The following is a 17,908-nucleotide window of genomic DNA, read 5'->3' on the forward strand; positions in this document are numbered from 1 at the left end:
CAGTGAAAAATCAGCAGGATGGTATATTTCAATAGACATGTTGCAGATACCTGCTAATTAATGAGACGGTTCCTCTTTGATGAATCTGTAAAGTGGTTAAGAGCAGAGGATTGGTTCAATTCCTGGGGAGGAGGTGCCTAGCAGGATAGGGGGTAGGAGCAGGAGGCAAGGTGACCGCGGCACATTTTGTGACTCTGGATGAGGCCAGTCACCAAGACCAAAGGGCTGAAATGACCAACATAAATATTCCATCCTAGATGTACTTGTACTCAACGTGTCTCTATTGCCATGATTAAAGTTAAAATCGGGTACTGTGGACCTACAGTTTCACAGTTAACTGCTGGGGATTTAACCTGGTACATATTCGACTTGGCCTCTTCGTCACCACTGCAGAGGGTTGAGGGCAGTGGTGTATTGGGCAATCTGTAAACCGAGAGAACTCCCTTTGGGAAAAGCAGAGTCTGTGGACAAATCGAAAGTAGTAATCCTTTTTTGATGAAGGCACTGGCGCTTTATTCGCAGGCACTGCATGAGGAATAGATTGGCGTTTGTTGAAGTTATAGGTCTATGTGACCTGTTCAAATAAAGACGGTCATCAGAAGCTCTGTTTTCAGTGCTCATGCAAAGGCCCCATGATAACCTATGCTTCGCACCACTGTTTGATCCTTGATCGCCCCCTCTCTGCCCCACCTTTCCTAAGGCGGCACTTCCTGGTCGCGTTTAAACACCTGGTTGCATTGGACTGAGCAGGGTCCACATTGCTCTGAAGTGACCATCTGGGTCTTGGTCTTAAAGATCACTTTGAAGGGACAACCGTCTCCCCTCTCCTTTTCCATCCGCCCAAGCTACAACTCTTTTTCTTCCCTTTCCTGCTTCTTCCAGAGGTGCCCAAACAGTGATTGTTGGTGAATTGGGGAATACAAACACCTGCTATTTCAGTGATTAAAAGCCGGAGGAATCCAGCATGAAGATCAACAGAAGAACTGGTAATATTCTACCACGCAGGGCCTCACTAGTGAATTCATCTTGTTGGGTCCGACAGAACTGAGTGCACTTATAGAAGACGCTCACTGTACCAGAGTTCTCACACTGAAAGACCACCAACCGGGGAAGCTGGCACTGCTGCAGTTTTATAGCACTGGCAGTGTTCTTCTGGAGGATGCTCGCACTGCTGGGTCTCGGTAGCCTCCAATTCGAGATACTAGAGCCCTACATGTCTAGCAAGTTGTCAAAAAGCACTGGCAGTGGACCTCTGGAGAAAGCGTGCATTGCTAGGAACTTGTGGGACTGATAGGGCAGCGTTGGACAAAGAACAATCTGTTCTAGTCCATATCGCTGATTGGACGGGGGTGCAGGGGGCCCACACCACCTAGAGTCCAAGAGTTGTAGAGCCCAGAGGTATGCAGCCAGTGAAGCGGTGCCATATCTGTCCTATATGCCTCTAGCCCTCACAAGGTTCTTCTAGGGGAAGTCCAGACTTCTAGAGTGCCCAACTGGTAAGAGAACGTAGCGGTGACTACACCCAAGACTGTGCCAAGTTAATTGAAAAATGGATGACCAACAACTGTCTGTCTCAATGCCAAAAAGACAGAATTAAGGATTTTTGGGACTAATACAGCCAGAGCAAGACTGAACCATCAATACAAGTGTTTCAACATCAATGAGACCCAAATAATTTGTGAACAAAGCCCAAACTCTGGGGATGCACATGGAAGCATCACTGAGCGCAGAATCCCAGGTCATGCAACTAAGAACTGCTCATACTACCTGAGACTCCTACACAGAATACGCCCCTATCCAAGCGAGGAAAATTGCGCCACAGTAGCACCAGCCACCATATTGTCCAGGTTAGATTATGGCAACGCGCTGCTAGTAGGAGCAAACCAAAGGCACATTGCAAAATGTCAAAAAATACAAAATAGGGCTGTGAGAATCATCAAAGGAAAAGGGAAAACAGAACACATCAGTGAAGATCGGTGAAATCTACACTGGCTTACTATCGATGGTAGAATGCTGTTCAAAACCCTGACGCTAGCCCAGAGGTGCGTCCATGGGAAAGCCCCAGCATACCTCTAGAAGAAACTGGTTACATATGTACCGAGATGGGCACTCGGGTCTGAAGCCCAGGGCAACCTCGTAACCACCAGTTTCAGGAAAACCAATGGACTTGGCAAAGCATTTCACAACAAAGCTGCGCCCTCATGGAATCACCTCCCCCCATAAATAAGACTGGAGCTTTCATAGATTACTTCCCAAAAGAAACTCAAGACCCACTTGTTTCTTAATGTAAGCCAAAACCCACCCGAAAATCCGTAGATTAATGTTGTCTTGTTTGTATAATGTTACTCTGCGTGTACATGTGGCGCCCTGATGCCTGCGTGTTCCGGTGCGGTAGAAATAAATAAAATAGAGTACCAGTTTAAATTTGTATATTACCATTGGGATTCAGGCGACCTTAAGAGGACTCATTCAAGCCTCTGATTAAGACGCTCTTAAGGCCATCAATCTTAGTAACAAGGCTATTCCTCTTTAACTTTTTACTCTAAACGCAAAGAACGGAAGCCCTATTCCACCCCCTTTTCATGGTATGTGTATTTGATTTGTATGTTTTGCGGATGTTGAATACAACGCGAATGCTGAGCCTTTCTCAGTGACGAGCGCTTATCCTATCTCTGAGAGTGCAGCCATTGTTTTGGTGGGGAGTATAAATGCCCTGACCCCCTTTATCTTGGATGGTCTCGGATTCTTCATCTCTGCAGTCTTCTCTCAAAACGTGCATTGCTGGCATCGTCCCCCAAAGGGGGAGGAGGCGCCTGACTATTGCAGGCAAGGGAGTTTGCAACTCTGCCAGTGCACTTGTGCCAAACAGTCACAGGTGATGTGCTACAGGCAGTACACGCCTCGTTATTTCCCTAGTCGGGACGAGGAGTTTTGGGAGGAACAGGGCATCAGGTTTTTGTATTCTGACACTCCCTCGGGCACTAAGGGAGAGGCTGTGGCCCTCTCCTTGCCAAAGATGGCCATGCCTAGGCTCAAATTCAGATGATGTCATCTTGGCTGCTTTGGAATGCTGCAGTACTGCATGAAAGAGTGTCTCGCCCATGAGCTCTGTGCTACTGTTTGCGACACACACACAGCAGACGCTTCCGGTTTTACTGTGGGATTAAGGTACGATTTGCCAGCAAAGGCCAGCATGTGAAGAGCATGGCTGGCTTGGGCCCTTGTAACTGGAAATCGGAAAGTAGGCCGCGTGAGGTTCTCCCCTCCCATGCACGTGCGCGATCTGAATTACACCTGGCCTAGTAGGATCGTTGTCAGTCTTCGCTCAAGACCCCTCCCCCGCTTGCCTCGTTGCGCCTTGAAACACTTGTGTCTAGGAGCGTTACAAATGCCATATCATATATCCTATCCTAACTATAAGGTAGTGTCATGACCCGGACGTACTTGCCATGCCTCAAATGCATGCACAGGCCCCAGGAGACACTTGTTTAGACGGTCCAGGCAGCATTTCATACACTGGCAATTCTTTTTTTAATTAAATTTTTAAAGCTTTCAATACCAACATAAAACGAAAATACTTCACATTAAGCTGTTGTAACGCACATTTCAACTGGAGTTGTGTGATCAACACACTGAAAAAAGAAACGGAAGCACCGATTATATTCAATGTAAACTCGCCAGTATGTCTTGCCCATTCATTTGCAAAAGTAAGGGACGGGAACATTTTTACATTTGAAACCTTGTAGGAAGAGCTGCAGTTCTCGCAGGCACGTGGTACTGTCCACGTTTTAGACCATGCTGGTGCGCTTATGTGGCTTTCCGATTTGAAAAATGTTGGTTGGGGGGAGGGGGGAGAGCTGCCAGAGCTACCCAGAGATAAAGGCTAGAAAGCAGCTAGCCGGAATGGTAGATATGGCTGATGCGCCCTGTCCCCATCTAAAGTTTGGGGGGGGGGGCAGGGGTGTGCAGCTTGAGCAGTATGCTGCACTTAATTTCTATTGATATGATATGATCGTTTATTTATATAGCGCCTATACACAATGTGTTTCAAAGTGCTTCAAGGCAAGAGAGGGAACAAGGGAAAATACAACCACATTCTTACAGGCCATGAACAGTAAGGATGTGAAATTAACTATCGTACTCGGCCTGACGACATTTCAGCTAGTGCAAGAGCTAAGACATAGATAAGGAAGGGAGGGGGAGAGTGGGAAGGAAATGGAAACAGACAGGCGACTACTGTACTAGGCCTGATGACATTTCTGGTAGAGCCGGAGAAAAACATAAGGTGAGGGAGAGGGGTGCAGAAAGGGATGGGAGGAACAAAACAAGCGACGATCATACTAGGCCTGACGACATTTCAGATAGTGCTGCAGGGGCGGTGGGGAGGAAATAAACAATAATGGGAGGGTGGACGAAACAGACGAGGTTGCTATCATATTAGGTCCAGGAACAATTCTGATAGAGTAAGTGCATAGAAGAAAGGGGAGGAGATATAGAAGAAAGGGGAGGAGATAGGAAAAGGGAGAAGGGAAAGGAGGAGAGAAAAGAGGGTAAGCAGTCAAAAAGAGTGGAGAAGCAAGAGTGGGGAGCGAATACAATTGCAGAAGTCAGTAGTAACACATAATGTTGCAAGCCAGGATACAAGATGAAGATGGGAACAGCATGATTCAGGGCCACCAGGAGTACAAGATGCAAAGGAAGTCCAGCATGAGAGTTGGGAAAGAGTGACGCACCGTGAATGAATGAAGTCCATAAAAGTCAAATCCAGCATTGGCCACAAGAAAGTGATGGTGAAGGAAGTCACCAGGTGGGCGGGGCTTGCTAAGTGGTGAAAAAAAGCAGCAGGCAGGAAGGTACCAGGTGGGCGGGGCTTAGGCCAGGTGACCTAGATCCACTTGCACCTGATCCCCATCTGCAAAGGAAAAGAGGCTGGAGGGCTCCTTAAGTAGGGAAACAGAGTGGCAAGCAGGAAGGCACCAGGTGGGCGTGGCTTGCTAAGTGGTGAAAAAGAGCAGGAAGCAGGAAGGCACCAGGTGGGCGTGGCTTGCTAAGTGGTGAAAAAGAGCAGGAAGCAGGAAGGCACCAGGTGGCCGGGGCTTGCTAAGTGGTGAAAAAGAGCGGCAGGCAGGAAGGCACCAGGTGGGGGGGGGGGGGGCTTAGGCCAGGTGACCTAGATCCACTTGCACCTGCTCCCCATCTGCCCCCATCTTGTTAATTTGATCCTGTTTTGCAAAGTTTATCAAGCTTTTCTTGAGTTTTATGATCATAAATAGAATATTGAGAGAAACGTACATCAAAGGTATCATGTGCATCCTTTTGCAGCACCTTCAATTTGACTTCTAGCTGGTATTTTGTGGTAGTTTCTTCTTTTTTTGGAGGGGAGAGGGAGGAGATTTCAAGCCATTGCACAGTCTTCCAAAACGTTTTTCTTTTCTATATTCATTTTTAGCATAAACCTTTCAGATTCAATATTTGTGCAAAGGAAAGGAACGGCCAATCCAGCTCCACATTCCCTGCAAACCATTTTGTGTTGCTCAGTAACCTCCTCTTTTTGGGTTACTTTTAAACAAACCAGGCTTTTGGTTGTATTTTAAACTGCATAAACATTGCAATGTGTACTATTTCCCAGAAAGAGGAATCTGAGCCTAGCTGACAAATATAAGCACTGAATTTAGAGGTTCTGTCGTTTTTGTTTCTTTCTTCAGAAAAGAAGTAAAGGAAACATTTCCACTGTTCAAAACATGGAACTATTGGCTTTGTCAATGCTTGTTTTCAATAGCTATATTAGGTTTAGACATTGTTGTATTGTGCCAAGTCACCACAAAAAAAGGGAGATATGATGCAGTGGGAGAGGGGATGGTGGGGTTGCGTGTGGTTCCTTTCAAGTGGACCATAGACTTTAGGATGTAGAAAAGCATGGATTAATGTTGTGTATGGCATTAGTTGGAATGTGTTAGAAGGCACATTTGGTGAACAGGAACATTTTGTACACTGACATTTTTGGATGCATGAAGGGGTCTATGTGACTGAGCAATCCTAAAAGATTTGGTAGCTTACTTGCCTGGTCCTCATTTTAACTTTTATCTACCGCCGTTCAAACTCCAGAATTGCCCAGCCTGAGGTGCGAATTGGGCCTATGAAGGGCTAGACTTTATAGGAAGGTGAACGTTTGTTGATAAGAGGGTGGGAAGAGGAGGAAACCCCAGCATCTGTTGCACCCCTGGAACCCACAAATGTGAGATGTTCTCAAGATGACATTGAGCCACGACTGGAACTGACCGCATTCCAGATGGAGCTGAAATGGATCAAGCCCATCGCCACAATGTACAAGGCTTCCTCTCCAGCTGAAAAGATGCACCACTCTTCTAGTCTTCATGGGAATGGCTTCAGAAGCTTGAACGCAAATATTCACCCAATAGTGGCCTCTCCTAGCAATGGTGGCACGTGTGATATCACTGCATCCCATTATGACACCAGTCTTAAAATCTTGCATTCTTCATGACTGTTTTGTTTGAAAGGCCTGTCTATTGGGTTTCCTTGTTACTATCCTTGCAATCCTTAATCCCTTAATTTTGCAAATACCTTTTTTCTGATGATCCTCTCTGTGTCCATCTTTCCCATGGTCACCATATAAGAGCTATCTTACCCCCCCATCATCCCCCACACACACTCTTATTGGTCCCTGGAACGCCGTGCTCAATTGAGCAATTACGCTTTTACTCGGGCTACATTTCTGAATAGAGCTTCAGGAGCGACTAGTGTGCAGACCTCCTAGCTGGAAAGCTTCCTTTGACATTGTGCTGCTCTTTGAAATCCTTTTAACTGGTCCAAGCAGTTCATTGAGCATCTTTTCTGTATTTTGAAAATGATATAGAAAAAAGCCTGTGTCGTTTCAAGAGTGGCTGATTTAAGCACATGCCGCTTACGCTTTTACCACTGGGCTTTTTGTTGGTTAATGTGATGTTTCATGGGGGATCCCGAACCCTCCCTACCCGTCTCCTTTTTTTCTTCCAAACAGCAGCATGGGAACAGGGTCCACTGATAACCCTATAAACGGGGTGTAAGATTAGATTTGGAAGGGTAATTTTACCCTCTCGTTTTTGAGCTTGAGAGTAACATAATTTCTTGGGGTAAAAATCGAATTAATTCCCAATGTAGGTATTTTCTTTAAGAGAGTGAGATATATTCAAGTGCAATACCAATATCGTTTTGGAATCCATCCTTTTTTTTCCCACCTAGCAAGTCTAAAAAAATTGAAAGATGCATTTGCGTCCCTTTCAGAGTTTGTGCTAATAAGGGTGCCATCCACTGCTCTGCTGCTGCCACGGACCTGGAAACCTTCACAGGATTGTATAGATGGAAGCATGGAAGCAGGGGAGCAAGGCTATGCCTTCACAGAGTTGTATGGATGGAAGCAGGGGAAAGGCTATGCCTTCGCGGGGTTGTATGGATGGAAGCAGGGGAAAGGCTATGTCTTCATGGGGTTGTATGGATGGAAGTAGGGGAAAGGCTATGCCTTCAAAGGGTTTTAATAGATGGAAGCAGGGGCAGGCTACTAGGTCAATTATTTCTGTTTTTTGCAGGTTTTCAGAGATCTGCCCATCTGGGACCTGCAACCCATTTGCTCTTCTCACTGTGCTGTGACACTCGAGGCAGCTCTCTGCAAATGGAGCAATTTTAACCAAACCAGGAATTGTATACCCTTTTATGTCCACCTTTTGTAGCTATTTGCTGTTTTAGTCGATATTGTGAATCCTCTAGCTGGGAGTGCACAGCAATGGGCAGTCCTACTGAAGGCCATTGACTGCCCCCGCCTTGACAAACCGGGGTTCGAGTGTTTACATCCAATTATGACATTTGTTAGAAGTTTTTTGTACGAGTGTTACATTCTTGGCATCATTTATTTTTGGAGATGGAGCCTCGGCAGACATTGTAGAACTGAAGAGGATTCACTTATCCATGTATTCCATGTTCCCCATGTAACAGATCTTATGCAGAGGTGTGATTAGCAGGAAAGGGCTGCGAGGCAACCTTTCCCCCCTGCCTCTTCCTCCTACTCCTTCCCCCCCTCCCCCCCACCCTACCATGTTTCCTCAAATAGCCTACCATTATTCACAAAGCCTTTTCCACGCTAACGTCTATGGCATTGCTAGCTATCGCCTCACATAATCTTCATCCCTACGAAAATGGTGCATTTATACTCGTCCAGGTGGTTCCAGGTAATAATGTCCCCTCAAAATTTTCCCCATACAAAAAAATCGCTGAAAAATGCCCGTTTTTTTTGTGGGGACATTACATGGAACATGCAGGGGACAACCCTGCAACCCTCGAACCCTTTTTTATTTTTCATAGGGAGCGGGGGAGAGTGTGTGCGTGTGTGCGTGTGCGTGTGCGTGATCGTGAGATCTCCTGGTACCGTCCAGGTTTTGTTCTCTGCTGGTCTTGCTTGATTGTAATAGTAAAACAGGGTGAGCGCTTGCTGCCTCAGTATTTTCTTTTTCTTAGTGCTGTAAGTAACCAGTATTATTGCCCAATTTCAAGAATTTAATTCTTCACTTCCAATAGGGGAAGAGCCGAATAATCCATGATTGGATTCATACCTATGAGTTGAACGGACAGCGGCGAGTGCTTGACTCTGTGCAGTCACTATCAAATGTACAGAAACTAGCATGGTAGCGTACAGTTGGTTATTACCAAGATGAAGGCCTTTTAAAGTAGCATGGTAGAAACTGTGTCAACACTACGGAACGAGCAGGCCACCACAATCCTTACTATTGACAAAACTATGAATTTGTTACGATTACTTTCTTTACCACAACTGTTTTTGCTATACTATTGGGTATTGGGAGGATAGCTCAGGGACAACATGCTCGCCTTGAAAGCTTGACGACACAGAGCACCATAGGTTTGATCCCCGGGTCTGCTCTTAGAAAACCTCTGGGTATTAAGCACATTATAAATAACCTATCATATACCTATAGGGAACACGGTTCTAAGCACTTCTTTTATCTACATGCGCAATTACTGCATCTGAAAATCCAGGAGTCTGCAACGTTCTGCTCTCCAGATGTTTTGGACTGACTCCTCACCATTGACTATGCTGGCTAGGGATGATGAGGGTTCTAGTCCAAACCTCTGGTAAGCCAAAGATTGGATACAGTCATACTAGCAGATATCCCTTTGACGCTATAATACACAGTGTAGAATGTCGTTGTTCGATGTGTAGGGTCAAGTGAAGCGAGCTTCCAAGCACACAACTGTGGAGCTAAACATTTGAAGGGCACTATCAATATTGCATATTGTTTGTAAAATAAACACATTTGTGTCTGTCTTCATAAGAGCGGCTGGAAAATGTTTTGGGGAAATATTCAATTGGGTGTTGAGATACAAGGTGATAGAACTGGCCGCCTTCCTAGATGCTTTGGAAGTTGGCAACCAACTCCTAACAGCAAGTGTTGTGGTCCCCTTTGCAAGGGTTTACGTTAAAAGCAAGTATTCACTTCCCAGTGTTCAAGGTTAAACATAGCATTAGATACTACCTTCAAGAGAAGATTAAACCCTACCTCCCTTCACACACCCTAAGATCAAGCACTGCCCTCTTACTAGTGATTCCAACCTCTAATTCAGCCAAGATTGGAGGATCTGCCTTCTCAACCTTGGCACCAAGACTGTAGAACTCCCTCCCCCCACACATTCGACACACCCAAGACTACATGGCCTTCCGCAAAGCTCTAAAAACCTGGCTCTTTCCGTAAAGATGATTAAGGCCGTCTAGGGCCACTAAAACATTACAACACCATGGACCATGACTTCAATATCATTACATTCGAATGTAAATACAACCTGCGGACAAATGGTCGCTTTCAGCAGTGTCCTTGCTTAGTAACTAACATGTCACCAAGACAGAATGAGGAAACAGTTACCATTAGTGACAACCTTAGCGTTCCCCAGGCGCCAGTCATAGGACCACTAGCTAGCTGCTTCGTGAGTCCAGTACACATGCCTAGCTACCCCCTGTCCATTCTCCCACTGAGTGCAGCTATCCCAAAGTGCTTGAATGTAATCCAGAACAGTGGGCTTGTAAGAACAGCACTTCCATTCCAGACACACTCCTCTGCTATCACTATGCTCACTCTACTCTACACCAACACACAATAGAGCGCAGCTACACCACGATCCATTTCGGCCTAGCTACTCACATAGGAACATTACTCCATGAACACCTCAACATCCTGCTGGAATGCAGCTACGCCGCATGAAAAAATCGGTCTAGCTGCACACATAAACGTCCTACACAGGCGTAAGGCCGCCAGAAAGCAGTCTCGGCGACCAACCACCAGACTGCACACAATCAACTGTTTTCTCAATACCTACACACACATCTAAGGTTAGGATGCAGCTACCATCAAGCAATCGCATCAGCTGCTCACATATTGAGTCCCCCCAATAAAACCCTACTCTCTCCACTGACTTGGACTACGGTCCCCGAGAGTGTTCAACCCACAAGGGCTTTGAGGTCATACTAATGACATAGTGCTATATAAATGCCAAATAACATAATATATAATCATCCTTTTTTTTTTGTTTTGTTCTCCATTTAGCATCCATGTGACACCTCTGCATAGCTTAAGGTTTTATGCCAGTTCAAAAACGTTATACTAACCCCTACAACTGTGCAGTGTGGGTTTTGATTGAAAGCAAAATTATCTATGGGTGCAATCATACATGTACAGCAAGGTCACGATAATAACCAGGTGGTTGTGTGGTTAATAATTTACAATGTAGTTACAGTAATACATGTGCTTTCAAAATAAGTTTTAAGTCACTGTGCAGAGTCACTGCAGAATGACTGCAGTTGTTGGCAGACATGTGCAGTATTTTCTTTGTGGACATTGTGTGGAGGAGGAGGAGGAGCTGGCAACAAATACCCATCTCAGTCGCGGACCGCCACGGAGTCACTGCAGAATGACTGAAGCTGTTGGCAGGTTGGTGTCCCTATGGTCCTGTGAGTCCTGGGGGGCATTTGGTGAAACAGCACTTCTGGCGAAGCAGACAGTGGGCTGTGCCGCTCAATTCTGTGTTCTTTGGATCTCACGAGGGATTGCAATCTGGTGGCCTGTCGGCTTTGGCTGCACTTCTCCGATTTCTCCCTCCTGGCACCAATCATTGAGGGTGCATTGGATATCCACCTGTTACACGCTGTGAGGTGTCTCTTGCCTGTAAATTCATTAGCAAAACATTTCCGGGCATCACGTTTTTGACTGTGGCCCTATTTATATGTATTCTTATTTGCTGGCTGTAGTTCGTGGTGCGACTATAAAGAAGACTAATCCTCCAAAGTACACCCCACGTGGGGTCGTAACTCGTGCCGGCAAACGGGAGCATAGCCCGCACCCTGTAAATACAAACAAACCTGTATTTCAGAAATCCAAGAAAGTTGAACGGGGAAATAAATGAAGCCAGGCACCCTACTCCAAGGAAACTGATGGCTTATTTTGAAAATGAGGAACTTGCCCTGGTGCCCCAGGGTAAACCTGTGGCTAGGCCTTCTGGGGTTTTGGATGTGGGCCCATGTGATAGGCATCTTGTAAATTTACTTCAAAGTTCATTCTTGATTGACAATAACAAGTCACTTTTAAATCACTGCTTGGAACTGAAGCGAAATTCTCTTGCTCCAAACAATTCCATTTTCAATAATAGAAGGAGAACACATTTGTCGGCCACCCTGAACCTCAATCATTTGGCTTCCGCTGAATATTCATATTACTCTGAAAGTGAGGGTGGAGATTCTAAATTTGCACAAGGGGTCAACTCCAATTGCCCTACGGGTGGCGCTCCAGAGTCCTTTGAACTTTCTCTTGATACGATTGTATCAAAATTGGATGCATTATTCCTACTTTGCCCCAAATTGTCAGAAGATCGCTCTGAAACTAAACACATTATGCGTCTAATCATGGGCGTGATATTGGCAGGGTGGTCTAGATCAGCCGTTGACATCTAATAACGCCAGTGAACCTGCTGCAAATACTATTCAGTCCTCAAACTCAGTGGGTAACCCATGTCCGGGAAGTGGAGAGGTTACTTCATTTCATGACTTGGTCTATCTCAGCCATACAGAAAACAGGAAGGCTCTGGTCTCCAATCTTGTGGTTCTGCAAGGTGACTCATTAAAAGTTACAGCTCCATCCAGAGAACATGCCATGGATGCTATTAATGTAGAACAATCTCTCCTTAAAAGTCCCCTGGCTTTACCCAAGAGGAAAAGGCGATACCGCATCCCAGCTGCACGTGTGCCGCAACCATTTGAGGGTGTGTCCTTTTGCTCAGCCCATTGCTACGTTGTCTACCCATAAACTCCTTAACCATCACAGTGACCAACTGAGTGCAGGCAGATACATTGTCACAAACTCCTTTTCCGATTGTTCCACGAGACAAGTGGTACTGCATGGACCCTTCGATTAATGGCTTCAGCCTACCAATTCTACCATGGAAAGATCCAGGCACCTTCATTGCACTGGGGGAAACTGTACCTGGTTTATGTGATGAGAGTTGTGTGGCTACCCGGTCGATTGAGTATGTTACAAGAGGGTATTGGATTGGAGAATCTCCCCAATTCCTCCCTCCCTCCCTCCCTTCTGTCTGGTAGGGGTCAGGTTTCAGAGGGGTCACATTTTTAAGATGTGCAAATTGTGGAACTTGAGCCATCTGTAACTAGCTCCTGCATTTATTCCTCCTCGACCCGGATCTACGCGGCCTTACCTCAGAGGATATGCAGAGCTAGAGTAGCCAGCACGCTGTAGTAATACTAGTTGGGTGTTGATTTCATTAGTTTCCCCTTTGGTGACTGAGTGTATTTGTAAAAATGCAACGTTTTTCTGTGATCTGGGTTTTGATGTGTTCTCTTCCCATCCACATATTGACCTGTCCTCCACAGAAATTGGGGCCAGTGAAGTGGGTGAGGTAATTAGTTGGGCCCCCGGTCAGGTAATCGGAAACTATCCATGGGGCCTTAAGCTTAACCAAAGGAGAACACCAGGCATTTGCTCATGGGCACAGGACAATCGGGATTGAATTGCGAAATTCCAATCTGAGCAGTTCTGTTGTCCTGCAATACGCGTGGCCATCAAACTTTCCTTGCTAATCCTTTGGGTTTAAATTAACTACTTTCCTTGCATCTGTTCTGTCTACAGGAAACATGGCTTACCTTTTCGTTTGGCTCAGATGGCTACTTTTTCGCCCTTCACACCGACCCCAATCCATCTGGACGCCCTAAAGATGGCCTGAGTATTGGGGCCAGGAGTGAGTATTCCTTGACCCCCTTTGGTGGTGGTATGATGGATAATAATTTCTTGGCAGCAATTTTACCCGTTTTTCCTACAGAGGCTGGTGGTACTCTGGTGGCAACCCTCTATGATCCTCCAGGGGGCAGATATATAAAAAAACGAATGGAAATCATTTTTTACACAATGCAGTTATGGTTGAACAGTCAAGGAGGTGGGGGGGATTATTTTTGCGGGTGATTTTAATGTGGATTGCCTTTCTGAGTATATGCCTTTTTAAAAAGTGGGTATGCCAGCAGCAAAACGAGCAAGGGAATGGCTGGAGTTTTGGCAACCTATAACTTTTTCCTCTAATAGTTCCATCTTCAGAAACTAAGTTTACCTGGTCAAATGGGGTTCACCACAGTTCATATTTGTTAATACTGCTATACTGAGGTAGATGCCCTATTTACGAACACAATGGGCCTCATTACAACTATTGCGGAATGGGTTTAACGGCACCGCTAATGGTGCCGGCGCCGTTAAACCCATTTCACAATATTACGAGATTCCCTCTCGGGACCCGCTCTGGACGTCTGGTTTCCATGGTGGGAAATCATTGCTGGATATTGATCCTACTCGGGACACTTGATATACCCTTATTTTTTAGCAACCTGGCTCGCAAACTCGCCTAGATTTGATTGTATATCTACCTTGTGTAGGTTGGCGGAAAAGTGAAAATGTTACTTGTACTCATCCGGGCTTATTTGGGGATTTCCCAATGAAGTATCTTGTTACGCTCCTGCCTTATACCCTTCATTTTATCCCTACGATTTGGTCTGCTTCAGGTCTTAGCAAATACAGGAGCTTGGAGGGGTATAAACAGAGAAGATGGTATTTGTCGCGCTACTCAAGTCGAAACAATACGTCCTGTGCTTACTAATTGTGTGGCCCTTCCTGCCCTTTATGCAAAGGGCCATGCAAAAGTCAGTTATGGTTCCGATCAGTTTTGGAGCACCTTATATTGTGCAGAGTCCTATGTTGTTAAGGTGTCTGCTTTTCACGTCTGGCTTACGATAAATTCTATGTATACAATTTTTAAAGTGATTATTTTATGCTGTGATTTACTTGTTAAATATATTGCAATAGTCACCAATGATATGGCGATTGTTTGTGGAATGGTATGGCTGCGTTTTTAGGAATATGGTTTTAGAAATGTTTGATTTTGTACATTATAATTACAAATTTGAGTGACGCTAAATACCTCCTGTATGCATTTAATAATAAACCTTAAAAGAAATAGTTTGAATTTAAACTAAGTATCAAGATATTTTTGGGGGAAAATTGAGGTGTCCTAAAAATTAATTAGAAAATAAAACACCAAATAAAGTATTCTTTTTGGTTAAAGACCTCTACAATATAAGCAATTGGTGCCCGTCCCTCTTTATATAATTATCTACGGATCTCTGGGCATTGGGGACTGGTCAGACTCACAAATGCCCAGACCTTTTTTTTCTTCTAAAATTATCTGTACAGCCAGTGGAGTGACGTATCCAAAGCCTTCAGCTGTCTGGTTCATGGTTATTTGTGTTTTAACAACATTCGCCCTAACATTAAAATGTAAACACCAAGCTCTGTGTCAATTATTTTCTTACTGATTTAAACATACAACTCTTAGATATATTTGTTAAATCTAAAGCACGGCGTGGCTTCATATGTTCCAGAATCGTTCTTCAATTTTATGCCAAGCAGTAAGGACTGCCATTGGTTTTTATTTGTCTCCTTCGCTTTTTTTATAGGGGTATTTCTGAATGGTTATATTGGAGTGTTCCAGGCTGTTCATATTGGAATGCTAGCATTATACATTGTTTTCTGATAGGCTATTCTAGGTTTTGATCATTTCATTTTGCTCGGTAAGACTGGAAGGGATCATTCGAAATTAAAAAAGGCCACTTTGCAATCTTGGTACAATTAAATAATTTCTCTTTTTAGGTGTCGCTTCCAATCCCTATGAGCGGAAAGTATCCCATAGGAATACCGATGGGAGGAATGGCATATGAGAAGGGACACACCCTTGTAGGCGTTTGGTTATTTGCCCACCTATTCACGGCTCACGGCCTGGTAATTCCTGCGGCCATTCCCACCCAGTTCCTGCCCAGCCCAAAGCCCCTCCTCATGGGAACTCTTTGAGATCGTTTTAATCAAGCCGTACCATCAAACGTTGCACTGGAAGTGCCTGCCAGTGTTTTTTCAAAGCAGTATTCTGCTAGTTTGACTTCATTGGAGTTGTAAACCCGCTAATGGAGTAATCGTCAGGTCTGCCTTCAGTCACTTGATTTGTAAGCACTATGCCAATCCTTCACTGAAGTCCTGTTAAAAACAAGTGTTTGGCAAAGCCAACAGTTTTGGTTTGAATATAACTTTTAGGTATTTGCCAGGCACTGCTATTGATTCGTAGGTACTAGCACCGTTTTGCACCTGCATCCATTAATAGCCAGTTAATACCATTATGGCAGTGCCTGTCCAAGTGCCTTTTCCATGCCTACACAAGCCCAAAATGTTGGCATTGCCAATGCTTGTTGTTGATTCTTTTAAAAAAAAATTAAAGCACCCATCCTTCAAAACATTTGTTTTCTGTCATGCTGCTGTCCATAAGAGTTGGGATGGCACTAGCAAGTGTTTGGCTGACAATGTGATTCCAGTAAAAAAAAAAAAAGAGAGAGACTGAGAGAGACTGACTGAGAGACTCCCTCAGAGTGAGTGCAGGGGAGAAGGTAACCTAGAGACCCAGGGGTAGGGGGAGGATATATTTAGGATACGATACACCGGGTACAGCAAGTAGAAATTATAAAACCTACTCAGTAACCCACATAATCAATTTAGTATTGATGACTGAAACGGACGAGCAACCACATGCCCCATTTGGCCGATCCTCACACTTCCTCTTAACTATCCAACCATTACATTTAAAAGTGTTCAATGTACTGGGACAATGTGCACCCTAAAATTGGAAGCATCTGTCCACAATTAACCAATACACAACTGTAATGTTTCCAAATGACTGCCATTATCTAGCCTTAGTTGGTAAAAGGTTTGCTTATAAGCCTTCTTTGGGAACTCCTGACGCCTTGGCACACTTCCTCCCAGTCACCCGCTAACTGATCGCCTAAATCCTGGAGCATTACTCTTCCCCTCAAAAAACCTATGAAAATTGACCTTCGATATTCTCTCTGAAAGTTTGGACAAAAAAAGAGAATGGCTTGGGGCGTCTAGTGTAAACCAATATAGATGTATTTAGAGAGCTAAATTGTAAGACGCAGATAAAACTGTTTGGATTTTCACAGAACGACTTTCCACTGGTGATTTCACTCTAGCCTGATGGAAAGTAGCCATGCAGTTTGTTTTCAGTAGGGCTTGTGCAGTCAGATCCGATGTAATTCTTAGATTTAAGTTGCTTAAGAATAAGTATTGATAAATCATACCACACACCTACTTACTGCAAAACCCCCTGCAACACTTCTAATCTGCCTTCTCCCTCTTTCTCTGTAGCACTCCACCCTGGGGGGCAGCCGATCTGAGAAGGGAACCACGTGGTCCAGCCGCTCTTTGGGAGCCCGGTGCCGCAACTCCATCGCCTCCTGCACCGACGAACAGCCACACATTGGGAACTACCGGCTACTGAAGACCATCGGAAAAGGCAACTTTGCTAAGGTTAAGCTGGCACGGCACATCTTAACGGGTAGAGAGGTGAGTGAGTGAATGCCCATTTTTGTCCTATAGAATGCAAAGCCTGTGGTTGATGAGCATCTGCATCTCTGTGCAATGAAGGACTGAAAATCATCAGCAGCCGCTGTGCGACACTGACTGTTCCGACTATTATCATAGGTCGGAATTTATCCTAGCTTGGAAGGTTTCTCCCCGCATTCCCCACTGGGGATGATGCCCATATGTTCTCGAGGGCTCAAACCATATTTCTTTCAATGCACATCTCAAACATATAATGTCTAACTAGCGTTTGCCAGGAACCGGTTCTCCCTGTGGGTTTGGGGATCTTTTTGATTGGCAGAAGCCATAGAGTTGCCGCCAAGACCAATAGGCACATTCAAGGTTGTCCTATCAACATTGCCTTCAGTAGAGCTCTGGGGCCACCATGAAGCCTGTTATTTTCTTTTTTTCTTAAGGGTCTCAGCGAAAGCCTCGTCTTCTTTTTGGGTGCAGCCTTTTTGGGCTTTGCTGCTTTGGGTTTGACGCCTTGGGTTTCACAAGCAAAGTGTGATGCGGCTCATCAGTTGATGATCTCCACTTTGCGAGGCAAAGGGAGGAAGCCAAGGCTTTCTATTGTTCTACATAATCCAGATCTAATAGTGAAGATCATTGTCAATGCACAATGTTACCAATACGCTCGTGCTGGCTGTGTTGGCTTGCAATGATTTTGCTTTTCACATCTCTCATGGATGTGAGAGTTCACATCTCTCACATCCATGAGTGTTTACATTACCTTTGCAGTCCCTCTACTCCTCGCGTGTGGCAGTCGCCCGCTCCCTGTGCTGTCCTTGGACCATCCTTGCCCTTCGACTGTAGCTCTGCAATGCTCTCTCGCATGAATTTGTGCACTCAGAGTATGGCACAGTTACAAGCGTGGCGATCAA

General features: G+C 45.0%; 1 protein-coding gene across 2 annotated transcripts in view; it reads left to right on the top strand.

The window, feature by feature from the left end:
• MARK4 (microtubule affinity regulating kinase 4) overlaps positions 1-17,908 on the top strand; it is a 612,664-nt gene that overhangs the window by 195,093 nt on the left and 399,663 nt on the right. For both annotated transcript variants that reach the window (XM_069644669.1, XM_069644670.1), the window contains exon 2: positions 16,809-17,006. In XM_069644669.1, coding sequence (XP_069500770.1) covers positions 16,809-17,006 — 198 coding nt within the window. The remainder of the gene's footprint in view (positions 1-16,808; positions 17,007-17,908) is intronic.

Source organism: Ambystoma mexicanum, chromosome 2p (genome assembly GCF_040938575.1).
Source record: "Ambystoma mexicanum isolate Mex_15411 chromosome 2p, UKY_AmexF1_1, whole genome shotgun sequence".
Lineage (NCBI taxonomy): Eukaryota > Metazoa > Chordata > Amphibia > Caudata > Ambystomatidae > Ambystoma > Ambystoma mexicanum.